Here is a 25,521-nt window from a genome sequence, read left to right as displayed (position 1 = left end):
TCCTACAGGTAATGATGCACCAGATGTTGACTGTCTGAACCTGGCTGGGCTGAGTGCAGTACCCCGGGACGCCCCAGTGGTGGCGATCAACGCTGCTAAATACTCCTGCCACAGTGCTGCAGGCCTGGGGGCTGTGAGGGAGTTTTCTGAACACATCCTGCTGCTCAAGAAGAAGGCCAAGTCTCAGATGGAACAGGACCGCATCCACAGAAATACATTCTAAATGCTAGAATGTGTTCTAAAGTCACAGAGATCCATTCTAAACTCTAGAATGTGTTCTAAAGTCACAGAGATCCATTCTAAACTCTAGAATGTGTTCTAAAGTAGGGATGGGCATTAGAAATAATATCATGACATTTTTTCGGATATCCAGATAGTTTTAAACGTGGACACTTGTTTGCTACGCAGCCTGCATGACTCGGGAGATACTGTGGGGACAAGGACCAGGGGTGTGTGACAAAGGAGGGAGAGAAAAAGTAGCCACTGACTCACGCTAGTTAGACACTTGTAAATGCTATAGGTTATCTATCATCCAATATGGCAGTGCATGTCTTTACTGCATCAAATCAATGCCAAGATGCTAGCTAAGACAGCCAAATGTTAGCTAGCTAGTTGAGGCTATTTTGCTGCGCTGCCTGTCCTGATCTACAACAACCCTGTTCAGATTAAACAGCCTATACTGAAGGTTGTCATTGTAGCCTATTCCTCATTTAGTTTACTTAATTCTGTCATTTTAATTCAACTTTTAATTCATTGATTAGAGATCTCCCACTTCATGTTGCTACACATGGAGCCTCTGACTGTAGTGTCAACAACAGCAAGTTAAGTGAAACCTGTGTAGGCTAATACTGTTGTGTTTTTTAAACTATATTCACATTTATGTGACGTTTTATTAAATTAAAAATTCCAAATATCATGAGTGTAGAAATGTCACATAGATAATTTTATTCAATAAGATGAAGCCTTGTCATTGTTAAAATAGGCCTGTGATTTATTTGAATTAATACTCTAACAAGTATTTGAATACTAATGTCTGTTTGAATAACTGCCCATTGCTAGTTTTTCAGGTTGTCAGATCAAGGTAGTTTGGGTTTTATCGCTACAGGTTGTGTTGACAAAAATCTATGTCTTTACTTTAAATGAAGTAGAATACAGGAGGCCTTTAATTTACTTGAGATTGATTGTTTTTCTCTCCACTTTTTAATGTTCTGTCTGCATTTTGGGGGGAAAGTATTAGGACATTGACTTGGAGTTGCACTGAGATTCTTGTTGGTTTGGGTGTTTACTTTTGTATTTTGCCTGCAATTTGTTTGTCAAATTATATATGATCATAAACGTAAGAAACACTTTCTTATTCCCCTGCTTTAATCTGAACTATTCTAGAAATGACTTTAGCCTTACACCTTCAAGATTGTGGTATGGAGTTATAGCTGATGGGGGGTTCACATACATCTTGCCACCAGATGACAGTCTAGCGCCTCATCAAACCTCAGTTGGAGGAAAGAACGAGATGACAACATTAACCTCGTACAACCATCAAGAAGTCTCACATGCATTCCTGTTCAGGCGTTCACTCAGTTGTAGCAAGATCCAACCAAATACTGGTAAAACAACACACGTGATCATACAGTATAAGATATCTTCATTTATAGCATTGTGTGGCGATTTCCATCTATCCATGTTGCAGAGATCAGGACAGCCAGCAAATGTGTGGCGAGCTGGCATTTGTCCCAGAACTATTGATTTGGTTACATACATTAGTGAGAAAAGTGACAAGGCTACTCAGTGCTTGGAGAGGAAACATCCAAGTGGATGAGAGGGCATATGAAACATGGCTTCAGTTCATCAGAAGAGTTGACACTGGTGGTGGAGTGGTCATCCCCTCTTAATCAGGGAACAGGAGGGGACTTGGCTGTAAATACAAATAGCAGATACATTCCATTACAGCAGCTCCATCATAGGTTTGGGAAACAAGTTTCTCCATGAAGTTAAACTCGGACATCTCAGAATTCACAACGTGAAACACGGGCTGCGCGTCTCGCCCACTTGACGCATCAAAGTAGGCCAAGAAACATTCCTGAATAAAGTCCTGATCATCGACATACCTGACGATATCTAACAACTGCGAGTGACAGTTTGTGGTTTCAGCCATTTTCCATGCAAAACAATGTGGAGTATTAACCTATTTTAATGGTTGATGCGATGGAAGCGTATCAAATTATTCTGAAATGATATTGACATCCCAGAGGAGACAGAAACGTCCATATGGCTCAGCAAGTAAAGCATCGTACAGTGCAATTACCTCTGCTAGCTCAATGAAGCTCACTGGATGTATAAATATAAAGCTTGGCGTTTAAACTCACTACCAAATATGGTAGTGAGAGGAAACCCACTGGTGGGCAGTGGGAGAAGATGGAACGAGGTGGATTTTGGCCTACATTCTGAAAAATGTCTCATCGATTAAACATTTTCTTAATACAGTTTTATGTTCCCAAAACTAGAATCTGTTACGAACAGAATGGACTAGGTTTTGTAGACTTTAGCCTTTGCCAAAGTTTTTAAAAATCGCTTTGTTTAGAAGAAGAGCAAAGTCGAATTGTGTTATTGCACACGCGCATTTCACAGAGTAGGCGGTCCCTAACGGAAATATGCAGATGTGGTTAGGACGGGCCAATAGGAACTCGCTAGCTCATGCTTGGCTCTGCCCACCTCCTTGCCTGTTCTGCCCACTATGACTAATCTGTTCCCATTGGAAACGACAGGCTGTGGTTTATCTTAGTTTAGTTATGAAGAATATTTGCTGGTATTATAGGTAGCTAGCTAGCTACTTGCTTCTAAAGTAAACAGGGCAAATTTCAATAAATGGCACTAACTCAACGGAAAAATAATTTTATAAAACCAAGTAAACAATATATAATCGACCTCTGTGTCCTGTAGTTTGAAAAAACACATTTGAATTGAATAATATGCGCTATCACTATTCACAATCTATCCAACAATGTCACCAACGCACCAGGCTTCTACGTTTTTATTTTATTTTTATTTCACTTTTATTTAACCAGGTAGGCAAGTTGAGAACAAGTTCTCATTTACAACTGCGACCTGGCCAAGATAAAGCAAAGCAGTTCGACACATACAACAACACAGAGTTACACATGGAATAAACAAACATGCAGTCAATAATACAGTAGAAAAAGTCTATATACAGTGTGTGCAAATGAGGTAGGATAAGGGAGGTAAGGCAAAGGCCATGGTGGCAAAATAATTACAATATAGCAATTAAACACGAATGGTAGATGTGCAGAAGATGAATGTGCAGGTAGAGATACTGGGGTGCAAAGGAGCAGGATAAATAAATAAATACAGTATGGGGATGAGGTAGTTGGATGGGCTATTTACAGGAGCAGTGATCTGTGAGCTGCTCTGACAGCTGGTGCTTAAAGCTAGTGAGGGAGATATGAGTCTCCAGCTTCAGTGATTTTGCAGTTCGTTCCAGTCATTGGCAGCAGAGAACTGCAAGAAAAGGCGGCCAAAGGAAGAATTGGTTTTGGGGGTGACCAGTGAGATATACCTGCTGGAGCGCGTGCTACGGGTGGGTGCTGCTATGGTGACCAGTGAGCTGAGATAAGGCGGGGCTTTATTTAGCAGAGACTTGTAGATGACAAGTGAATCATGCATAGTAGTAGGTTCATTCTCTAATCTTTTGATTGGATGGACAACATGTCAGTATGCTGCAAAAGCTTTGATTGGTTGGAGGACATCCTCTGGAAGTTGTCATAATTACCATGTAGATCTATGGAAGGGGTGAGGAGCACGAGCCTACTAGATTTTGTATTGAAGTCAATGTAGCCAGAGGAGGACGCAAAATAACTGTCTCCTGGCTACACCGTGGTGCTATCCTAGTGGGTTCTGTTGAGACTAATGTAGACCTTAATTGCAAAACACTGCGTTTTAATCAGGTATTTGGTGACATTTGAATACATTTAAGTACAGTTTTATCTAAAAATGCTAACTTTTTTGTTTGATTTTTATTATTTATCTGAAATTCACTGAGTAGGATGGTCCTCCCCTTCCTCATCTGAAAATCATCCACTTCTTATGAAGGGGAATATCAACTCAGAGTTTTTAGTTGTGATGGTTGTTTAGCAACAAAACCAATGTGTGTGCAATTATGGAGCAAAACAGACAGGTACATTTAGATTGTTGACAACATGTAAACTATATTTAGTCTCGAATGTTTATTGAAAACATAAATACATTTGCAAAACGAGGACTTGTCTCTCAAATTACAGTTGTTGGTTGGTTAGCTAGCTAGTGAATTTGAGCCATATTAGCATGTTTTTTTTTTTTGGAAAAGTTTTTATTATTGGATTTCCTTTAAAAACAGCTCATATATATTTTTGTACATCATGTTGTAACGGTTGTCGTCAGGAATAGAGGACCAAAACGCAGCAGGAATGTGGATGCTCATCTTGTATTTATTTTAAATTAAGAGAACGCACAAACAACAAAACAGTCTTGTCACACTCACACAGGCAAAACAAGAAACAGGCTCCCACAAACCCTTAACCAAACACATACCCATATATAGGACTCTCAATCAGAGGCAACTAGAAAACACCTGCCTCCAATTGAGAGTCCAACCCCAATAAACTAGACAAAGAAATACAAAAGACTAGAGACCACATAGAAATACAAACCTAGAACATAACCCCAAAACCCCGGAAATAATAAATCAAACACCCTACTACATAAAACACCACCCCGAACCACGTAAACAAAATACCCTCTGCCACGTCCTGACCAAACTACAATAACAAATAACCCTTATACTGGTCAGGACGTGACACATGTTATAAACACAAGAACGGTATAAAAGCATAAAACACAGCATTTGAATATTACATTTAAATTAGTTAAAAACGACATATTGTTAAAAACAATAGAAAGAACCATGAATAAAAGTACTTTTTCATGTAAAACATCCAATCTGTAAAAGCCATTTAAAATGTGTACAAATGATTTAACAAAAGTAAAACATTTCTAAGACATGAAAACATGTTCAAAAAGTCACTTTGTTAAAAAGCTGTCTTCGGTCCTTTGTACAGGAACGGGGTGAGTCCTTATCAAACTCGCCTCCTCCTGCTCTTCCGAATCAATAACCATCCTGTCTTTCGGGGCCCAGAGGAGATCCCTCCCCTAGGTACATCGCCCAAGGCGCCGCAGCGCTGTCAAGCCGTGGCCGCCGGGACCTTGGGTGTTGTGGGGGACCCTTCGCCTGGGGTCGAGGCCCCCTTTCTTCTGTACCACCCCAGGGCTTCCGTGGCTACCTTGGCCACTGCCTGAGGGGTTGCCTCTACTCGTTTTGCTACCAGCAGGTTGCGGGAGGACCACAGTGCATCCTTCAGACATGTGAGGGTGGGCCAGAACTTGGTGAAGGCCTTTGGTGGAATAGGCCTCCGGCCCACCCCATACAGCACGAGTTGGGGCGTTAAGTCCTCCCCTGCTGGCAGACATGGGGGGGGATCAGGAGGCCTGCTTCCTTCCACAGGTCCCTGGCGGCTCTGCACTCCCAGAGCAAGTGCCTCACTGACTCATCTTGGCCGCAGCCTGGTCGGGGGCACGCGGGTGTCTTTGCCATGCCCTGGGAGTGCATAACGGCCCTGACTGGGAGGATCTCGCGGGCAACCATCCAGGACCACCACCGCCATATTAGCATAATGTGACATCAGTCAAAACACCTCAAAAGAAGACATGGTATCAAGAACAAGATAAAACGAGCCACCTACGATTCCCCACATGACAGTTTCTTGTCATGGTTGTGAACTATCTGGTCATCCTGAATCACAACAACACCTGGCCTTCTGCCCCATTGAGGGAGTTCTATTAACTTGAGCCGCGGTGCACCGTTCTATGGCCCGTGGCCGTGAAGGGCAAAAGCGGTGTGGGAGGAGCGTGCTTCTCAAACCCAACAGTAATAGATCTGCTCCAGTCGGTCATGTTTCCTGAATCACAAATCACACCCTTCACCTCGGCCCTCCATTTGCGCTTTCACTATATGCATAAGTGTCCCAAAGCTGAGGGAGTGAAATTATGGAGGGTGTAGGGGCTAATTAGACCACATTCAGAACAATGAGCCAGATATTTCACTGGATGTATAAACGTTTGATCCCAATATAGTTTCCTGTTCCCAAAACAAACATATGTTATGAACAGAGTGGACTAAGTTTTGTAGATTTTACCCTTTGCCAAAGTTTTACAACATTGGGTTGTTTAGAAATAGTGCATGGGTGAATTGAGTTATTGCACACCTCACAGAGTATTTGTTCTCTAAAGGAAATATGCAAATGTTTGCTAGAATGCGCCAATAGGCTCTCGCTAGCTCGTGCTTGACTCAGCCCCCCTCCTTACCTGTTTTGCCCACTATGACTCATGTGTTCCCATTAAGAAAGGACAGGCTGTGGTCTATCTTGGGTTAGTTATACAAATCTTTGATTAGACCCTCCGATCACCACTTCCACCGATCCAGCAATGCTGCCAGCTTCAAAGCGAAGTGGAATCCAATGTGTTATTTTTTTTAGTGTGCACAATTTCACACAAAAGAATGGAGAGGTGTGCCTAATAAAATGTCCCGTGGATTTGTTTGTCGGATTCCGAGACTTGACACATGTAAAAGATGAGGATTATATCTTGTAAAACGACAGGGGGGATTTGTTCATTTGAATTTCATGCTTGTTTTATTATTTCAAATTGGAACATGAATTGACTCATTCAAGTAAGGATTGTGTCCCAAAGTTGATGGGTTTATAGAGCCCCACAGTGGGGCGGCAGGTAGCCTAGTGGTTAGAGCGTTGGGCCAGTAACCGAAAGGTTGCTAGATTGAATCCCTGAGCTGACAAGGTAAAAATCTGTAGTTCTGCCCAACAAGGCAGTTAACCCACTGTTCCTAGGCCATCATTGAAAATAAGAATTTGTTCTTAGCTGACTTGCCTAGTTAAATAAAATTCATACACCCATAAAACCTAGTGGTCAAACAGGGACATTTTTCTCATAGAGCATTTTTGAAACACTTAAAATAAGGGCTGTTTCGTGTAGGCTTACCCTGGCGTGAAGTTTTGATAACCATGCAAATCTCTCTCGGTCAAGGAGACTTTTATCAATATATTTGTATCGTTTTACTCTCAGATTCAAAAATGCCAATTAGCATCAAAGTAGACATCATGCAAGACTACAAATCCCTGCAGGCTCCTGCACGTCGTCTCTAGCTGACACCTTTGCTAACATGTATTGTGTCACTTTAAAACTTGCACAAGACAGTTCACTGCAGGACCGTCACCAGAGTTTCATAAAATTCGGGGCTGAGGGGTTTGTGGGTCCGAGAAAAAACTAGCCTTTTCTAAAAATCCTTTCCTGCAATTCTACATGACTGGAGACATTACAATAATATTTCTTTATACCACACAAATGATCGAAATGACAAACTACTCTGACATTTACAGACTGAGATCAACAAAACGAACGACCCATGTCTTAAATGCAACCAATAGCATAGGCCATTGAAAAGAGTAGATAGACAGATTTTACACATACAATGAGTAGAAAATTATTGTCCACCAACTTTCCAGTGGCACTCACCTATTCAAACAGATTTTTCCCGCAATTGTAATTTGAAATATTGTGAAATACCTTCTAGCTGCTGCATGTTGTTCATTGACAGCCACAACTCAACAATCATCTGTTTTATATTTGCTGTGCGAGATGCCCAATTGCAGGATTCCTGACTGTAGACTCGGCCTATGTGCTCATAATGTGACAAACAAAACACAATCTAAAGCAAAAAGCTTTTGATCCTCTGTGGCTAAATTATGCTGGTGTAGTATTTGCAATTATTTAATTTATTTATAGAGGAGTAATTATTTAATTTGGCAAATGTATTTAAATGTATCTCCAGCACTTCCAGCATCCCTTCCTGCAGCGATATGTTTTCTTCCAAGGCCAAATAAATAAAACACTTATTATTATTCATTCAACCGATTGTGGTCAGTAACCCCATATGAGGTTATTGTGTAGTTAGACCTACTGTTAAAATAATATTTAAAATAATAATCTATCAACAAGTAGCCTACAATTACGAGAATAAATTCAGTAAATCAATGAAGCCAATAGTGGTTTCAGCTATATTGTTATTGAAACGATGTAGGCCGTATGAGCTTTTAAAACAATAAAAACATATGTCAAATGACTTGAATAGCCTATGGTAAAAGTGTACAAATGTGTATTCGCATCAGTAGCCTAAGTGACTGAAATGCATCAGAAAAGTATTGGAAAGTTCAGGAAAACATCAGGGAAGCTTATCAGGTAGGCTATAGGCCTAATGTGTGTGTAGAGAAGATCTGCATTGCTTTAAATTGCGAGACTAATGATCATGAGCACTCACATCAACTTAGCTAACATTTCCAAGCCTAATTATAACCACATATCCAAAAGGAGATTCAGTGAAAACTAAAATCTGACATTGATTGATTTATCAAGATGAGTTTCCATGCTTGTCTCAAAGCAGCGAAATGACTGACCCAATCAAAATGGTGCTGGAGTTACCAGTTGACCACAGGCTTGACGTGTATTATAACCAGTGGTGTAGTGGTATTCTGTTAGGAGCCCTATTAAGCCATCCTTTCTGAATGAAAGTTTGTACCGGCATGAAGCCTATTGGTTAATTAGAATATACATACAATGCATCATCCAAATTGCATGATTGCCTATGCCTACACATACTGTAAGTGGCGAAAGGAACATTTTATATATTTTTTAATCCTAAAACACCAAATTAGGCCATTAGGCCTTATCATAAATTAGGCCATCATCAGTGTCAATCGTGAATGATAATTATTCACGTTTTACAGGTTAAATGTCCATGCTGCATGCAGCCAACCATTTAATCCCAATCAGTTTCATGGGGATATGCATTTTGATCTTCTTGAATGATGTAAGGGTGGCTAACTGGGCTAACTAATTGAATTTTAGAGCAGATGGAGTTAAACACAACCACAGCATGAGAAAAAAAACCATTTCAGCACAATCATCCTAGATTGTCATAAGGAATGACATGGTATTTTTTTATAACAGTAGCCTGACATTATCATGCTATTATATTCGGTTTGTTATGTAAAATACTAATTAATCTTTAAGTGATCTTGTGAGACATAGCACTGCACCAGCACCCCTGATTATAACGATTGGATGATATTGGAAGCTTCACCTAATCAAAGCTCGATGAACTAAGTGGTACAATTTCTTTTACACAATTGCAGCAGCAGAGCAAAAGATTTGGGACTGACCCAAAATCATTCTGGGCGTCCTGGTGATGTCCATGGTTCACAGAATTGTCGATTCGGCAGTCTCGTCCAGATCATCATGGCATTTGTAGTTCTTTATGATAGCCACATTACCAGCTAGCGTTAGCATTTCATTTTTGGGAGGTAAATACAGGCGACAATATTGATCAAAGTCACATTGTCCTAGAGAGATTTACACGGTTATTAAAATGTCATGCCAGGGTAAGCCTACATGAAACACAGCCCTTATTTTAAGTGTTTCTAAAATCCACTATGGGAAAGATGAACGGGGAAAATGATTGGAACCGTTTCCTTGTTTAACCGCTAGGTTTTATGACATCTTTACAGTTTAGTAATTTAGCAGACGCTCTTATCCAGAGCGACTTACAGTAGTGAATACATACATTTCATATTTTTTTTCTCGAACCCACAACCCTGGCGTTCCAAACACCATGCTCTACCAACTGAGCCACACGGGACATGACTCATACTGTGGTACTCTATTGATACCCTAGTTTCTCTCTGGGAGTTTAGTCAGCAACACGTGACAGTGGAGTGCCCTCAGAGTTTGTAGGGGTGAGGGCATGGTTTGGGATTTAACAGTATGTCAACAAGGCAGCATGGTGTATCGTGCAGAAACATACATCTCTTTTCCATAAAATATATGTTCGAATTCCCGAACCAATTTTCATTGGGAAGGCGGATTAAGCGTTTTTTTTTTTTTTTTAATCAAAAAGCAATGACTTTTGCATGTGAAAACATAATCCTTCTCATTCCCCCACGTGCTTTATCTAGTCTAGGCTACGTCACTCGTTTTGAGCGGATTTTGCCGCGTTCATATACTAATCGGAACTAGTTAACTCTGACAATTCCGATTTGCTACCTGGTTGTAGTTATACACCTGTCACGTTCAACCGTTTAACAAATCGGACATTTCAGAGTTTCCTTGTTCCGACTGGCACATGAACATGGCATTTGAACCTGGCTCACGCCCGGGAGGCAGCCCGGTTCCAAAATGAATGCAATCACGTTTTACTCAAGTAAACTCCTCCGACCTGGGAAACCCGGGTCAGATTATCGAATCCCCTCATTGAAGCGCGATCATCGTTTTCTTGACATTGTCACTTAAGCCGTTGCCAGAGTAAATTCAGTAAATAGTTCAATTGAAATGGTTACTATGGCAACAAAAGGAAGCGTTATTGAAATTACCTCAGAGTAAATATAGCAGGTCTACGCCTCTTTTTTTAACTATGTACATGTAACATTTGTAGGATTTCCTTCACACAGTGTAAGCCGTAGTAGGTCATGTAAACTAAGTACGTAGCTAGCTAGTTAAAGTGAGTTAGAACGCAAGAAGTTGCTAGATACTTCAAACGACTGCTATCCATCGCTACCGCTATTAGCTACATTGAGACTACCGCCACGTCTTGACAAGACTCTTGTCTGCCTACTGATCCTTTCAATGGCTGCTGCTAAAAAACGTACTATATCGGGCATCGAAGATGTGAGAGACAGAAAAGCAAAGGTTATCAAAGACAGCGGTGAGAAGAGACACATCGCAGCCCTGATCCTCGCGAGGGGAGGCAGTAAGGGGATCCCCCTGAAGAATATCAAAGTTCTCGCCGGTGTCCCCCTCATTGGATGGGTTCTGAGAGCTGCAGTGGACTCCAAACAGTTTGACAGGTAATTCAGTTCAATCTTTGGTCAAATGTATTTCTAATCTAGCTACGGTATATGGACTTGCTCTGACGCTTTTGTTAATAGTAACGTTAGTTAGCTGCACCAAATGCATGTTACAATCTTGTTTTGGGTACACTGATATTTTTGTGATAGTGATAGTCAACGTTGCATATGATGATGCATCTGTCATAACCAGGGGAGAAAGTACAGTAAGACTTGCCAAACGTCAATACACTTGTTGGTGTTTTGTGTAACAGATGTCTCTCTTTCCATTCACCACTGTTTGGAGGTTGGAAATATGTTGCGTGTGGATGGGATTGTAAAGGACCCCTTTGCATATGATTGTTTGACAATCAGATGCAAACATCATGGCTGGTTGTGTTTATGCCACAATAAAAGGTGATACATTTTAAAAGTCAAATGACAAATCTTTATGACTAGGCCCACAGAGATGCTATTGAATGAATAGAGATTCTAAATATAATTATATGATTAGGACCCACGGCCGGCACATCTAGAGCGGAAGTTTGACTAGGGCGGCATTTCCCGAGCTAAACTGACCAAGACGCACCCACAACAACACATAACACCTCACATTATTCTGCCCCAAAACAATGGTACTTTGCTATTCTATCACATTTAATTGAGCTTTTCACTTTCTGAAAAGAGAATATGATTAAACTCAGCCAGCTTTTAGGGAAGCAATTATGTTGTTGAGTTAAGCAACGGATGAGTTGCCGGCTGTTAAAGCTAACATTTTTCTTCTTCGTCGAGCCTCTGTCTGGATGGAAAGGTAACTTTTGAAACTGCCATGCTTAGATTCACAAGGCGTCTAATATTTAATGATTTGCAAACATTAACCGTTTCGTTGCAAACAAGACACTCTGGTTTGATATTGAAGAAATTTGGTAAGAATACCTATTCCTCTGTCCATTCTTCCTGGAAACTTCTATTTGCATTTCCACCTTTCTTTTGAAACTTTTTCAGTGACATTTTGTCTTGATTGCAAGGTGTTTTACCCCAATCAACGCACAAAGAAAAATAACAAAATAATTTAATAGAGACATTAGTGATTTTATCAGTGTAATCAGATTGAAAATATTAGGATATGTTATTGACATTATATAGCCTAGTAACCAGATGTGTTAAAATGAGTTTAATTTGTAGTGTAATAATGAATGGGGCCACTATTATGTTCTGTTCTACCGACTATTAGCTGAGAAAAAAACTGGCCTAAGGCCAAACCTATTGCCAACCCCTCCATTACACTATTCTAGTTTAGGGGGAAAGGAGGGGGACGGCAATTTTTTGTCTTGCCTAGGGCAGCAGAACGTCCAGAGCCGGTCCTGTTAGGCCCATACATTGTTTTAGTACACGCATGTTCACACATAGGAGGTTCCAAACGGGGAAGAAATGACATCTACTTTAACTCCTGGTCATAACTATACATTATTAACTGTTTGTTGTGTAAATATGTATACCCATGTCAGATTCTCATTGAGAGAGTTTGTCTGAAAGTTAGTGTACTGTCTCTGAATGAACCCCTGGTTTGGGCTTGGCCACACAAGACTGGATTGCACTGATGTAGCCTACTTGTTACAAAGCCTGAGGAATCAACTTCTTCCGTTCTTTCTCCCAGTGTGTGGGTATCAACTGACCATGATGACATTGAGAAGGTAGCGAAGGCATGGGGAGCTCAGGTTCACCGCAGGAGCCCAGAGGTGTCCAAAGACTCCTCCAGCTCTCTCGACACCATCCAGGAATTCGTCCGATTAAACCCAGGTAGGGGGTGAACGTCAAGTGTATTTCCTTGATTCCTCATGTCCTCTCTCCTTGCCTCCTTCTCAAAATGCATTAGAGGAGGAGATCTGAGTGGAGGAACCTTTGAGAAGGAGCCGAGGAGGGAGGCGTGAGGAATCAAGCTAGCTTGGCTAAGGCTCTGGGACAGTATGTATCAAGCATCTCAGAGTAGGAATACTGATCTGGGATCAGGTCCCCCCTGTCCATGTAGTCTTATTTGTTGTGATCTATGAGCTAAATCAGCACTCCAACTCCGAGACACGTGAACCATACGACCTCCAGGGCCGCAGAGCATGCTGCTGTTTTTCCTTCCTCCTTTTTAATCAGAACCTGAGGACACCAGTCTGGGAAACCAGGTGTGTGGTCTGACTCACCACTCTCCAGCCAATCAGTGACAGTTATTGTGCCCCCTGCACAGTTGTGCACCACTGATCTTGCTCACATGATAATTCTCACATGCTATTTTCTTTTAACCTCTATGGGCTAGCGTCCCACCTACTCAACAGCCAGTGTAATCCCGTGGCGCGATATTCAAATACCTCAAAAATGCAAAAAATTCAATTTTTCAAACATATGACTATTTTACACCATTTTAAAGACAAGACTCTCGTTAATCTAACCACACTGTCCGATTTCAAAAAGGCTTTACAACGAAAGCAAAACATTAGATTATGTCAGCAGAGTACCCAGCCAGAAATAATCAGACACCCATTTTTCAAGCTAGCATATAATGTCACATAAACCCAAACCACAGCTAAATGCAGCACTAACCTTTGATGATATTCATCAGATGACAACCCTAGGACATTATGTTATACAATACATGCATGTTTTGTTCAATCAAGTTCATATTTATATCAAAAACCAGCTTTTTACATTAGCATGTGACTAGCATGTGACTAGCATTCCCACCGAACACTGCCGGTGTATTGACTAAATTACTCACGATAAACGTTCACAAAAAACATAACAATTATTTTAAGAATTATAGATACAGAACTCCTTTATGCACTCGATATGTCCGATTTTAAAATAGCTTTTCGGTGAAAGCACATTTTGCAATATTCTAAGTAGATAGCCCGGCATCACAGGGCTAGCTATTTAGACACCCATCAAGTTTAGCACTCACCAAAGTCAGATTTACTATAAGAAAAATGTTATTACCTTTGCTGTTCTTCGTCAGAATGCACTCCCAGGACTTCTACTTCAATAACAAATGTTGGTTTGGTCCAAAATAATCCATTGTTATATCCAAATAGCGGCGTTTTGTTCGTGCGTTCAAGACACTATCCGAAAGGGTAAATAAGGGTGACGAGCATGGCGCATTTCGTGACAAAAAAATTCGAAGGATCTCAACCGCTGTTTAAAATCAATTTTTATGCCATTTTTCTCGTAAAAAAGCGATAATATTCCGACCGGGAAAGCGTGTATACGTACAAAGAGAGAGAAAATAAAAACATCTCGTGCCCTCGTGCACGAGCCTGAGTCTCAGAGTACTCTGACCGGCCACTATCCAAACGCGATAATGTGTTTCAGCCTGGGGCTGCCTCGATATCATTCAGCTTTTTCCCGGGCTCTGAGAGCCTATGGGAGCCGTAGGAAGTGTCACGTTACAGCAAAGATCCTCAGTCTTCAATAAAAAGAGCCAAGATGAACAACAACAGGCCACTTCCTGTTCAGAATCTTCTCAGGTTTTTGCCTGCCATATGAGTTCTATTATACTCACAGACACCATTCAAACAGTTTTAGAAACTTTAGGGTGTTTTCTATCCAAAGCCAATAATTATATGCATATTCTAGTTACTGGGCAGGAGTAGTAACCAGATTAAATCGGGTACGTTTTTTATCCGGCCGTGTCAATACTGCCCCCTAGCCCTAACAGGTTAATTCAATTTCTAATACCATAACCCTAATCCCAACCCTAGGAAAGTGTTGCATATCAATCAGTCAATCACATTTCTTTATAAAGCCCCTTTTTACGTCAGCAGAAGACACAAAGTGCTTATCCAGAAACCCAGGCTAAAACCCAAAAGAGTAAGCAATGCAGATGTAGAAGCACGTCTGGTATTAACAGAGTTTCAGGTGGTAGATTGATAGAGTGAGAGCGGCTATAGACAATCCATGAATAGGGGGCTATCCAAATGAAGTGGGACCTACTCCATAAATACAGATGTCAACAGTAACCATGTAGATTTATTCATGTCATATTATATGTGGCTACCTGATTAAATAATGGATAAATCAAATATATTTTGTGTTGTCCTCCTCCAGAGGTGGATGTGATCTGTCACATCCAGGCCACGTCTCCCTGCCTGCACCCCTTCCACCTGAAGGAGGCCCTGGAGATGATCACCAAGCAGGGCTTCACGTCCGTCTTCTCTGTGGTCCGACAACACCACTTCCGCTGGCAGGAGGTGAAGAAAGGAGGTACGGTATAGCCATGTGTTATGTTTAGGACCGTACACTTATTATCAGTTAGTTAACTGGAGAGGTTCCAACAAACTTAATGTACAGGTCTGTCAGGAGATCTGAAGGGTCAGTCCCTTCACTTGTCCTTTAAACTGCTGCACAAGTTTCCTAAGCATGACTAAGCAGACACAGATACAAGGAATTAGTATCAGGGTGGGAGAGTGTATCTAGTTCCTCTTCTGCTTGACCCGCACCCTGTGAACAAACCATAAGCACATCGCAACTTAATAACACAAAACAACAATTCTCATTGTCAGACAGTTTACAGAACATGCCAACCTTGAGAAAGAACACAATGTGTACAGCATATAACATTTTCCACTACACTGCCTGAGGAAAAACTGTCCCTCACTTTATAAGTAGGGTCAGGAGTTTGGCCTGACCATGTGACCAGAGGCAGGAAAACTCTAGTGCCCTAGATGTTTTGTGTTTGAAATCACCTACCCATCATATCTTGATGTAAGATGCTAATGTTCAATGATAAAGGATTGTGTTTATAAGAGCGTCTGCTAAATGACTAACATGTACAGTTGAAGTAGGAAGTTTACATACACTTACGTTGGAGTCATTAAAACAAATTTTTCAACCACTCCACAAATTTCTTGTTAACAAACTATAGTTTTGGCAAGTCGGTTAGGACATCTACTTTGTGCATGACACAAGTAATTTTTCCAACAATTGTTTACAGACAGATTATTTCACTTATAATTCACAATTCCAGTGAGTCAGAAGTTTACATACACTAAGTTGACTGCCTTTAAACAGCTTGGAAAATTCCAGAAAATTATGTCATGGCTTTAGAAACTTCTGATAGGCTAATGGACATAATTTGAGTCAATTGGAGGTGTACCTGTGGATGTATTTCAAGGCCTACCTTCAAACTCAGTGCCTCTTTGCTTGACGTCATGGGAAAATCAAAAGAAATCAGCCAAGACCTCAGAAAAAAAATGGTAGACCTCCACAAGTCTGGTTCATCCTTGGGAGGAATTTCCAAATGCCTGAAGGTACCACGTTCATCTGTACAAACTATAGTACGCAAGTATAAACACCATCGGACCATGCAGCCGTCATACCGCTCAGGAAGGAGACGCGTTCTGTCTCCTAGAGATGAACGTACTTTGGTGCGAAAAGTGCAAATAAATCCCAGAACAACAGCAAAGGACCTTGTGAAGATGCTGGAGGAAACAGGTACAAAAGTATCTATATTCACAGTAAAACGAGTCCTATATCGACATAACCTGAAAGGCCGCTCAGCAAGGAAGAAGTCACTGCTCCAAAACTGCCATAAAAAAGACAAACTATGGTTTGCAACTGCACATGGGGACAAAGATTGTACTTTTTGGAGAAATGTCTTCTGGTCTGATGAAACAAAAATAGAACTGTTTGGCCATAATGACCATCGTTATGTTTGGAGGAAAAAGGGGGAGGCTTGCAAGCCGAAGAATACCATCCCAACCGTGAAGCACAGGGGTGGCAGTATCAAGTTGTGGGGGTGCTTTGCTGCAGAAGGGACTGGTGCACTTCACAAAATAGATGGTATCACGAGGCAGGAAAATTATGTGGATATATTGAAGCAACACCTCAAGACATCAGTCAGGAAGTTAAAGCTTGGTCGTAAAGGGGTCTTCCAAATGGACAATGACCCCAAGCATACTTCCAAAGTTGTGTCAAAATGGCTTAAGGACAACAAAGTCAAGGTATTGGAGTGGCCATCACAAAGCCCTGATCTCAATCCCATAGAAAATTTGTAGGCAGAACTGAAAAGGCGTGTGCAAGCAAGGAGGCCTATAAACCTGACTCAGTTACACCAGTTCTGTCAGGAGGAATAGGCCGAAATTCACCCAACTTGTGGAAGGCTACCTGAAACGTTTGACCCAAGTTAAACAATTTAAAGGCAATGCTACCAGATACTAATTGAGTGTATGTAAACTTCTGACCCACTGGGAATGTGATGAAAGAAATAAAAGCTGAAATAAATCATTCTCTCTACTATTATTCTGACATTTCACATTCTTAAAATAAAGTGGTGATCCTAACTGAGCTAAAACATGGAATTTTTACCTGGATTAAATGTCAGGAATTGTGAAAAACTGAGTTTAAATGTATTTGGCTAAGGTGTATGTAAACTTCTGACTTCAACTGTAAATATAGTACCTTTCACAAGCACATTACATGGAAGTAACTCCATCCACCTCTAATCACTGTGTATCACAATAGAGAGATGAGGGGTGAGTTTTTCTCCTGACCAGGAAGTAGTCTGGTTTCTAGTTATGACCTATAACATTGATTATGTGTTCTCTCTCCTGTTCAGGTAGTGTAGCCACCCAGCCTCTGAACTTAGACCCGTCTAACAGGCCCCGGAGACAGGACTGGGATGGAGAGCTGTGTGAGAACGGATCTTTCTACATTTATACCAGAGCGACGACAGAGAGAGGCCTGCAGGTAACTGGCACAATACCCCATCAGGGCCCATAGTCACAAAGCGTTTCAGGATAGGAGTACTGGTCTAGGATCAGTTTTCCCTTTTCAATGAGCACTCAACACGCTGCGCCTTGGTCCCCTTTATACGACGCTGTTACAGAACTACTCATCAAGACTGGACTAAACAGTGTGGATCAGAGGACTGGACCTGGGAAGAGATCCTTGATGGGGCAGGACCTTGGACAAGGCCGGGGGAGTATCGCCGCCCGCAGGAGGAGATAGAGGCAGCGAGGGCGGAACGGCGATACTGGGAGGAACGGGCAAGAAAGCAACAGGAGCCCGAGAGGCAGCGGCAAAACATTCTTTGGGGGGGCACACGGGTAGATTGGCTAAGGCGGGTTTAAGACCTGAGCCAACTCCCAGTGCTTGCCGTGGGGAGCGAGTGACTGAACAAGCACCGTGTTATGCGGTGATGCGCACTCACAGCCCGGTGCGCTCGGTGCAAGCTCCTCACCGTTGTCGTGCTAAGGTTGGCACTCAGCCAGCAAGGAATATGCCTGCTCAGCATTCCTGCCCTCCAGTGCGCCTCCATAGCCTGTGCTTGCTCCACGTCCTGTGCTTGCTCCTCGCACTCTCCCTCCAGTGCGCCTCCATAGCCCAGTACGTCCTGTGCCTTCTCGCACTCTCCCTCCAGTGCGCCTCCATAGCCCAGTACGGCCGGTGCCTGCTCTGAGCACCCGGTCCTCAGTGCGTCTCTCCAGTCCGGTGAGACCTGTTCCAGCTCCATGAGTAAAGCCTCCAGTGATAATCTATGGTCCGAAGCCTGTAGAGATGATCCATGGCACGAAGCCTCCAGTGATAATCTATGGTCCGAAGCCTGTAGAGATGATCCATGGCACGAAGCCTCCAGAGGTAATCCATGGCCCGGAGCCTGTAGGGATAATCCATGGCAGGAAGCCTGTAGGGATTATCCATGGTCCGGAGCCTGTAGGGATAATCCATGGTAAGAAGCCTGTAGGGATAATCCATGGCCCGGAGCCTGTAGAGATGATCCATGGTACGAAGCCTCCAGTGATGATCCATGGCACGGAACCTGTATTGATGATCCATGGCATGGAGCCTGCAGCAACGGTCCCTAGTCCGGAACCTACAACGACGCTCTCCAGTCCGGAGCCTCCTGCGACGCTTCTCAGTCCGGAGCCTCCAGCGACGCTCCTCAGTCCGGAGCCTCCAGCGACTCTCCCCAGTCCGGAGCCTTCAGCGACGCTCCCCAGGTCCGGAGCCTCCAGCGACGCTCCCCAGGTCCGGAGCCTCCAGCGACGCTCCCCAGGTCCGGAGCCTCCAGCGACGCTCCCCAGGTCCGGAGCCTCCAGCGACGATCCCCAGGTCCGGAGCCTGGAGTCTTCAGCGGCGGTCCGCAGCCCGGAGTCTTCAGCGGCGGTCCGCAGCCCGGAGTCTTCAGCGACGATTCAGTTGGCGTTCCAAAGCCTCCGGCGATGATCCACGGTCTGGTTCCTCCGGACACACAGAAGCGGGGGGATAAGCGGGCGGTGGGGGTGCTACGCCCTGAACCGGAGCCGCCGCTAATTATAGATGCCCACCCGGGCCCTCCCCTATAGGTTCAGGTTTGCGGCCGGGAGTCCGCACCTTTGAGGAGGGGGTACTGTCACGCTCTGACCTAGGAGAGCTGTGTTTTCTCTGTTTAGTTAGGTCAGGGTGTGATAGGTGGGTGGGCATTCTATGTTTTGTTTTTCTATGTTTTGGCCAGGTATGGTTTCTAATCAGAGGCAGCTGTCTATCGTTTTCTCTGATTGGAAGTCATACTTAGGCAGCCTGTTTTTCCCTTTGTTTTCGTGGGTAGTTGTTTTCTGTTTTGTTTAAGGACCTGACAGAACTGTTGGCTGTTGTTTTGTTTTCTTTGTTTAAGTGTTTTCATTAAAAGTAAAGATGAGCACTCAACCCGCTGCGCCTTGGTCCCCTTTATACGACGCCCGTTACATGTGTATGTCTGTTGCTGGTGGTGAACCCTATTCCCCTCGGGATCAATAAAGTGTATTCATTCAGTGGATCTGAGCCTGACTAGAAACAACATACACACTGAGAGATGGAGTGATCTGTGATACTACTAGATATTCTATTGTCAACTGGTGTTGTTTTAAATGCTAATAGAAATGCCCTTTGTGTTGTTGTCTTTCTCAGGGGGGGAAGTGGGCTTACTATGAGATGCTGCCAGAGTACAGTGTGGATATTGATGTGGATATCGACTGGCCCGTGGCAGAACAGAGAGTACTGAGGTAGTCTGAAATCACTGACCTGGAGTTTCAATCTCTCTCTGTCTGTCTCTCTCTCTCTCTCTCTCTCGCTCTCTCTCTCTCTCTCTCTCTCTCTCTCTCTCTCTCTCTCGTAAAGTGTTTATTTGCATGCACTTGAAATATAATTAGATTTTGTGGTAAAGCAACACAATGAACAATGCTGTAACACAGAGGAGTGGTTGTCCAAATGTATTTCCCTGTGTGTTGTTTCTCTCCAGGTTTGGTTACTTTGGTCTGGACAAGCCTGAGGTGTATTTCCCTGTGTGTGTTGTTTCTCTCCAGGTTTGGTTACTTTGGTCTGGACAAGCCTGAGATGTATTTCCCTGTGTGTGTTGTTTCTCTCCAGGTTTGGTTACTTTGGTCTGGACAAGCCTGAGATGTATTTCCCTGTGTGTGTTGTTTCTCTCCAGGTTTGGTTACTTTGGTCTGGACAAGCCTGAGATGTATTTCCCTGTGTGTGTTGTTTCTCTCCAGGTTTGGTTACTTTGGTCTGGACAAGCCTGAGATGTATTTCCCTGTGTGTGTTGTACCTCTCCAGGTTTGGTTACTTTGGTCTGGACAAGCCTGAGGTGGTGCGTCTGCTGCTGTGTAAAGTCTCAGGCTGTCTGACTGACGGCCGCGTCCTCATCTCTGTCTCTGGAGAGGAGATGGTCTCAGTCAACACCAGAGATACTATGGGTATCCGCATGCTGCAGAGAGAGGGAGTGGAGGTACAGATACTGTACATACAGAACAAACACACTGCAGAGAGAGGGGGTGGAGGTACAGATACTGTACATACAGAACAAACACACTGCAGAGAGAGGGAGTGGAGGTACAGATACTGTACATACAGAACAAACACACTGCAGAGAGAGGGAGTGGAGGTACAGATACTGTACATACAGAACAAACACACTGCAGAGAGAGGGAGTGGAGGTACAGATACTGTACATACAGAACAAACACACTGCAGAGAGAGGGAGTGGAGGTACAGATACTGTACATACAGAACAAACACACTGCAGAGAGAGGGAGTGGAGGTACAGATACTGTACATACAGAATGTATAGAACAAACACACTGCAGAGAGAGGGAGTAGAGATACAAAGATAATGTGATGAATACTGGTGATTCATTCATTGTATTTTAAAAGATCACATTGGGAGCGGAAAACAGTGACAGACAGGTGTTACTTAATTTTTTTACGACTGCTACCACAAATTAATGTATTGTCTGTGTTGTAATGTCTATGTTGTATCGTTTATGTTGTATGGTCTATGTTGTAATGTCTATGTTGTAATAGGAATTTCCAGGTGAACAAAAAGGAGAGCAGTCATTGGTAAAGTCAATCAAAAATCATTCTGGTTTATTAAAGTTGCAACAGGGAGACAGACACCTCAAGCCCATAAGCAGAGAAAATGTATCTTGGGAGACAGACCCTTTCTATCCTAATCAGACAGCACCACATGTTCTGTAAACACCAGCCCAGAGGCTTGTGGGAAGACAAAACAAAAGGCAGTGACTTGTCCAGCTGCTACAGAATCAACCGAGTTCACACAATGTCAATACAATACAACAGTGAATAATCAGTGTCCTCAGACCTGGTACCTCCAGTCTGGTGTTAATCACTATCAACAGATAAGACAATAATCCATAACATTCACTATCAAGTCTAGTGACCATCAACCTGCACCTTGAATGTTACAAACAGAACACTGGGAATGATTTGTATTACAGAACTCTAAATACTGTATGTTAAACATTGTGTTAATCCCTCTGAACTGAATATGAACTTATATTTCCCCATTACACTCAGTCTGTACAATACATAGAAAATACACTACAAAACAGAGCTCACATAGAAAACAGAGCTCCCATACAAAACAGAGCTCCCATACAAAACACAGAGCATAAACATTTGTTTTATTCTGTCTCCTCCAGGTGATCTTGATCTCATCCAGTGAGGACCCTGTGACCAAGGCCCTGGCTGACAAGCTGTCCCAGAGGACAGGCTGCGAGGTCAGGCAGCTGGGCAAGGACATCCAGTGTGAGTTCAAAGCCATGATGGACGACAAGGATCTGGACTGGAAGGAGGTCGCCTATATGGGTAAACTCACTGTTCTTTTCAATAAACAATTTACTACTACTACTACTATTACTGCTACGACTACTACTGCTACTACTACTGCTACTACTGCTACTACTACTGCTACTACGACTACTACTACTACTATTACTGCTACGACTACTACTGCTACTACTACAACTACTACTGCTACTACTACTGCTACTACTACTACTACTACTGCTACTACTGCGACTACTGCTACTACTTCTACTACTACTACTAGTTAGTTATATAGCACAGTTTGAAATATAGTGGAATCTCAAGGTTCTTAACCTTCTATTCTGAGTAATACTTGTGCATTCATGTCAATCAAAACGTTTGAAGATCGTTTTATTTGGAGCCCTTCTGAGATGGAAATCAAATAAAATGTTATTTGTCACATGCGCCGAATACAACAGGTGTAACCTCACAGTGTTTACTCACAATGATTACTTACAAGCCCTAACCAACAATGCAGGTTAAAAAAAATTAAAATACCTAATGAATAAGACTACCTTATACACACAAATGTAAAGGGATGAATATGTACATATAAATATATGGATGAGTGGGCGTAACTGGAAAGACTGGTGGTAATCTTTGATGCCCGGATTCTGAACTCGCCACACAGAGATTGAGATGTTCCCGCCATTCCATTCAACACTAATGATGCGGATTGTTGGGCATGTGAAAACATTTGTGTTGATCTATCAAGGTTGAGATCGAAAGCTGCATTCATATCTGCCCCTATGACCAATTCGTACTCTGAAAGTGATATCAATTCTTTGGTAAGCCCAGCGAAAAAGCTGTCCTCAAAAACAGCGGGTGCATAGATAGACACAAATGCTAATTTCTTTCCATATATAGACGTGTAAATGTAAGCTAAGTAGCCTGAAGTATCCTTGCTAGTCTTTTCGATAACTAAAGTTATATTCTTTTTAATCAAAATAACCACGTCTTTGGACTTAGAGGCTCCACTAGTCGAAGCAACAACTTTATACACCTTATCCTGTAAGCGGTGGATGTCCCCTACTCAACAATGCAGTTCAAGAAAGAGTTAAGAAAATATTTACCAAATAAACTAAAGTTTAAAATTAACAAAATAACAATAACGAGGCTATATACAGGGGGTACAGGAGTCAATGTGCAGGGGTACAGGTTAGTCGAAGTAATTTGTACATGTAGGTAGGGGTGAAGTGACTATGCATAGATGATAAACAGCGAGTAACAGCAGTGTACAAAACAAATGGAGGGGGGTGTCAACGTAAATAATCTGGTTGCCATTTTATTAATTGTTCAGCAGTCTTATGGCTTGGAGGTGGAAGCTGTTAAGGATCCTTTTGGTCCTAGATTTGGTGCTCCGGTACCGCTTGCCGTGTGGTAGCAGAGAGAACAGTCTATAACTTGGGTGACTGGAGTCATTGACAATTTTTTGGCCTTTCCTCTTTCCTCTATTATATAGGTCCTGGATGGCAGGAAGCTTGGCTCCAGTGATGTACTGGGCCGTTCGCACTACCCTCTGTAGCACTTTAAGTTCAGATGCCGAGCAGTTGCCATACCAGGCGGTGATGCAACCGGTCATGGTGCTCTCGATGGTGCAGCTGTAGAACTTTTTGAGGATCTGGGGACCCATGCCAAATCTTTTCAGTCTGCTGAGGGGGTAAAGGTGTTGTCGTGCCCTCTTCACGACTGTCTTGGTGTGTTTGGACCATGATAGTTAGTTGGTGATGTGGACACCAAGGAACTTGATACTCTCGACCCGCTCTATTACAGCCCCGTCGATGTTAATGGGGGCCTGTTTGGCCGCCTTTTCCTGTAGTCCACGAGCAGCTCATTCTTAGAATACTTCCATAACCACCTTATGGACACTTAAATAGATTTAAAATAAAATTAAAACATATCTCACACCTCCATTTCATCCCTCCATCTCTCCTTCCTACAGGTAATGATGCACCAGATGTTGACTGTCTGAACCTGGCTGGGCTGAGTGCAGTACCCCGGGACGCCCCAGTGGTGGCGATCAACGCTGCTAAATACTCCTGCCACAGTGCTGCAGGCCTGGGGGCTGTGAGGGAGTTTTCTGAACACATCCTGCTGCTCAAGAAGAAGGCCAAGTCTCAGATGGAACAGGACCGCATCCACAGAAATACATTCTAAATGCTAGAATGTGTTCTAAAGTCACAGAGATCCATTCTAAACTCTAGAATGTGTTCTAAAGTCACAGAGATCCATTCTAAACTCTAGAATGTGTTCTAAAGTCACAGAAATACTTTCTAAACTCTAGAATGTGATATAAAGCGGTCATGGGCAAACTTTTTTGGCTTGAGGGCCAAACAGATTTTTTGGGGACCGATTTGTTTGTCGAAATCAATTTCTGGGCCAGAAAAGGGGCAGTTATTTTAAAATATATAGGTCCATTATAATTTCTAGATACTTTCTATCTCGTTTTAGACCTTCATGACGAGAAGTGTTTTTTTTACCCAGAATAATAATTTCCCGGCAAAAAAACATTCTTATTCTAAACTTCACATGTAAACTGGAAGAGTTGCATTCTCAATTGCATACTCCTCGCACCCACTCTCCCTGTCTCCTTCTCTTCCCTCTGACATTCTCCAATGATTTTTGAGAAGGAGATGAGGAGAGAGGACTCGGGGAAAATGCAATTGAGAACATCCCCTTGTCATTCATTGTCATGTAAAAAAGGAGTTGACAAGAAAGCAGTAACAGGCTAACACTCAGGATATTGTATTCTAAACTACATTCTATCAATCAGACAAAGTGACAAAGCTTATTGTCATCTCTCTACTTTCTCTGGAGTTCTAGAAATAAGTATATTTACTCACTTTCATGTTCTTAGCTCAGGCTGATATGTTTTTTCCAGGTTGTCAGGTCAGTGTAGTTTGGGTTTTATAATCACTACATGTTGTGTTGACAAATACAGTATGTACTTTAATTGTCTTTGTTTTAATGAAATGAAGCATATACACTGAGTGTATAAAACATTATGAACACCTGCTCTCTTTTTGACAGACTGACCAGGTGAAAGCTATGATCCCTTATTGATGTCACTTGATAAATCCATCAGTGTAGATGAAGGGGAGGAAACAGGTAAAAACGTTTTTAAGCCTTGAGACATGGATTGTGTGTGTGTGCCTTTCAGAGGGTGAATGGGTAAGATAAAATATTTAAGTGCCCTTGAACAGGCTCTGGTAGTAGGTGCCAGGAGGACCGGTTTGTACTGAGAACTGCAACGCTGCTGGGTTTTTCACACTGAACCGTTTCCTGTGTGTATCTTGAATGGTCCATGAACACAACTGTGGGAAGCATTGGAGTCAAAATGGGCCAGAATCCCTGTAGAACGCCTTTGACTCCGTGTAGAGTCCATGTCCTGATGAATTGGGGGTGGGGGGTGGTA

At 42.6% G+C, this 25,521-nt stretch overlaps 2 protein-coding genes across 4 annotated transcripts in view; both read left to right on the top strand.

Annotated features, from left to right (window-relative positions):
- The window catches only part of LOC123728273 (N-acylneuraminate cytidylyltransferase), a 40,486-nt gene extending 15,313 nt beyond the window's left edge, over positions 1-25,173 (top strand). The window contains exons 8-9 of one of the 3 annotated variants that reach the window (XR_006760182.1): positions 9-313; positions 24,274-25,173. Coding sequence is in view for 2 of the 3 variants with exons in the window: in XM_045700148.1 (XP_045556104.1) it covers positions 9-223 (215 nt within the window). In the remaining variant the exon portion in view is untranslated. Of the gene's footprint in view, positions 1-8; positions 1,350-24,273 lie in introns of those variants that run through there. The other 2 variants (XM_045700148.1, XM_045700147.1) reach the window with 2 other exon arrangements.
- LOC106576595 (N-acylneuraminate cytidylyltransferase) lies at positions 10,507-24,334 on the top strand. The gene is made up of 8 exons (XM_045700149.1): positions 10,507-11,018; positions 12,655-12,797; positions 15,087-15,242; positions 17,596-17,726; positions 19,905-19,999; positions 20,556-20,727; positions 21,941-22,106; positions 24,049-24,334. The coding sequence occupies exons 1-8, from the start codon at positions 10,798-10,800 to the stop codon at positions 24,261-24,263; spliced, it is 1,299 nt and encodes a 432-aa protein (XP_045556105.1). The 5' UTR covers positions 10,507-10,797; the 3' UTR covers positions 24,264-24,334.
- Positions 25,174-25,521: the final 348 nt, after the last annotated feature.

Source organism: Salmo salar, chromosome ssa17 (genome assembly GCF_905237065.1).
Source record: "Salmo salar chromosome ssa17, Ssal_v3.1, whole genome shotgun sequence".
Lineage (NCBI taxonomy): Eukaryota > Metazoa > Chordata > Actinopteri > Salmoniformes > Salmonidae > Salmo > Salmo salar.
Note: the sequence above shows the minus strand (reverse complement) of the source record. Positions and strands in the feature narration are given on the sequence as shown.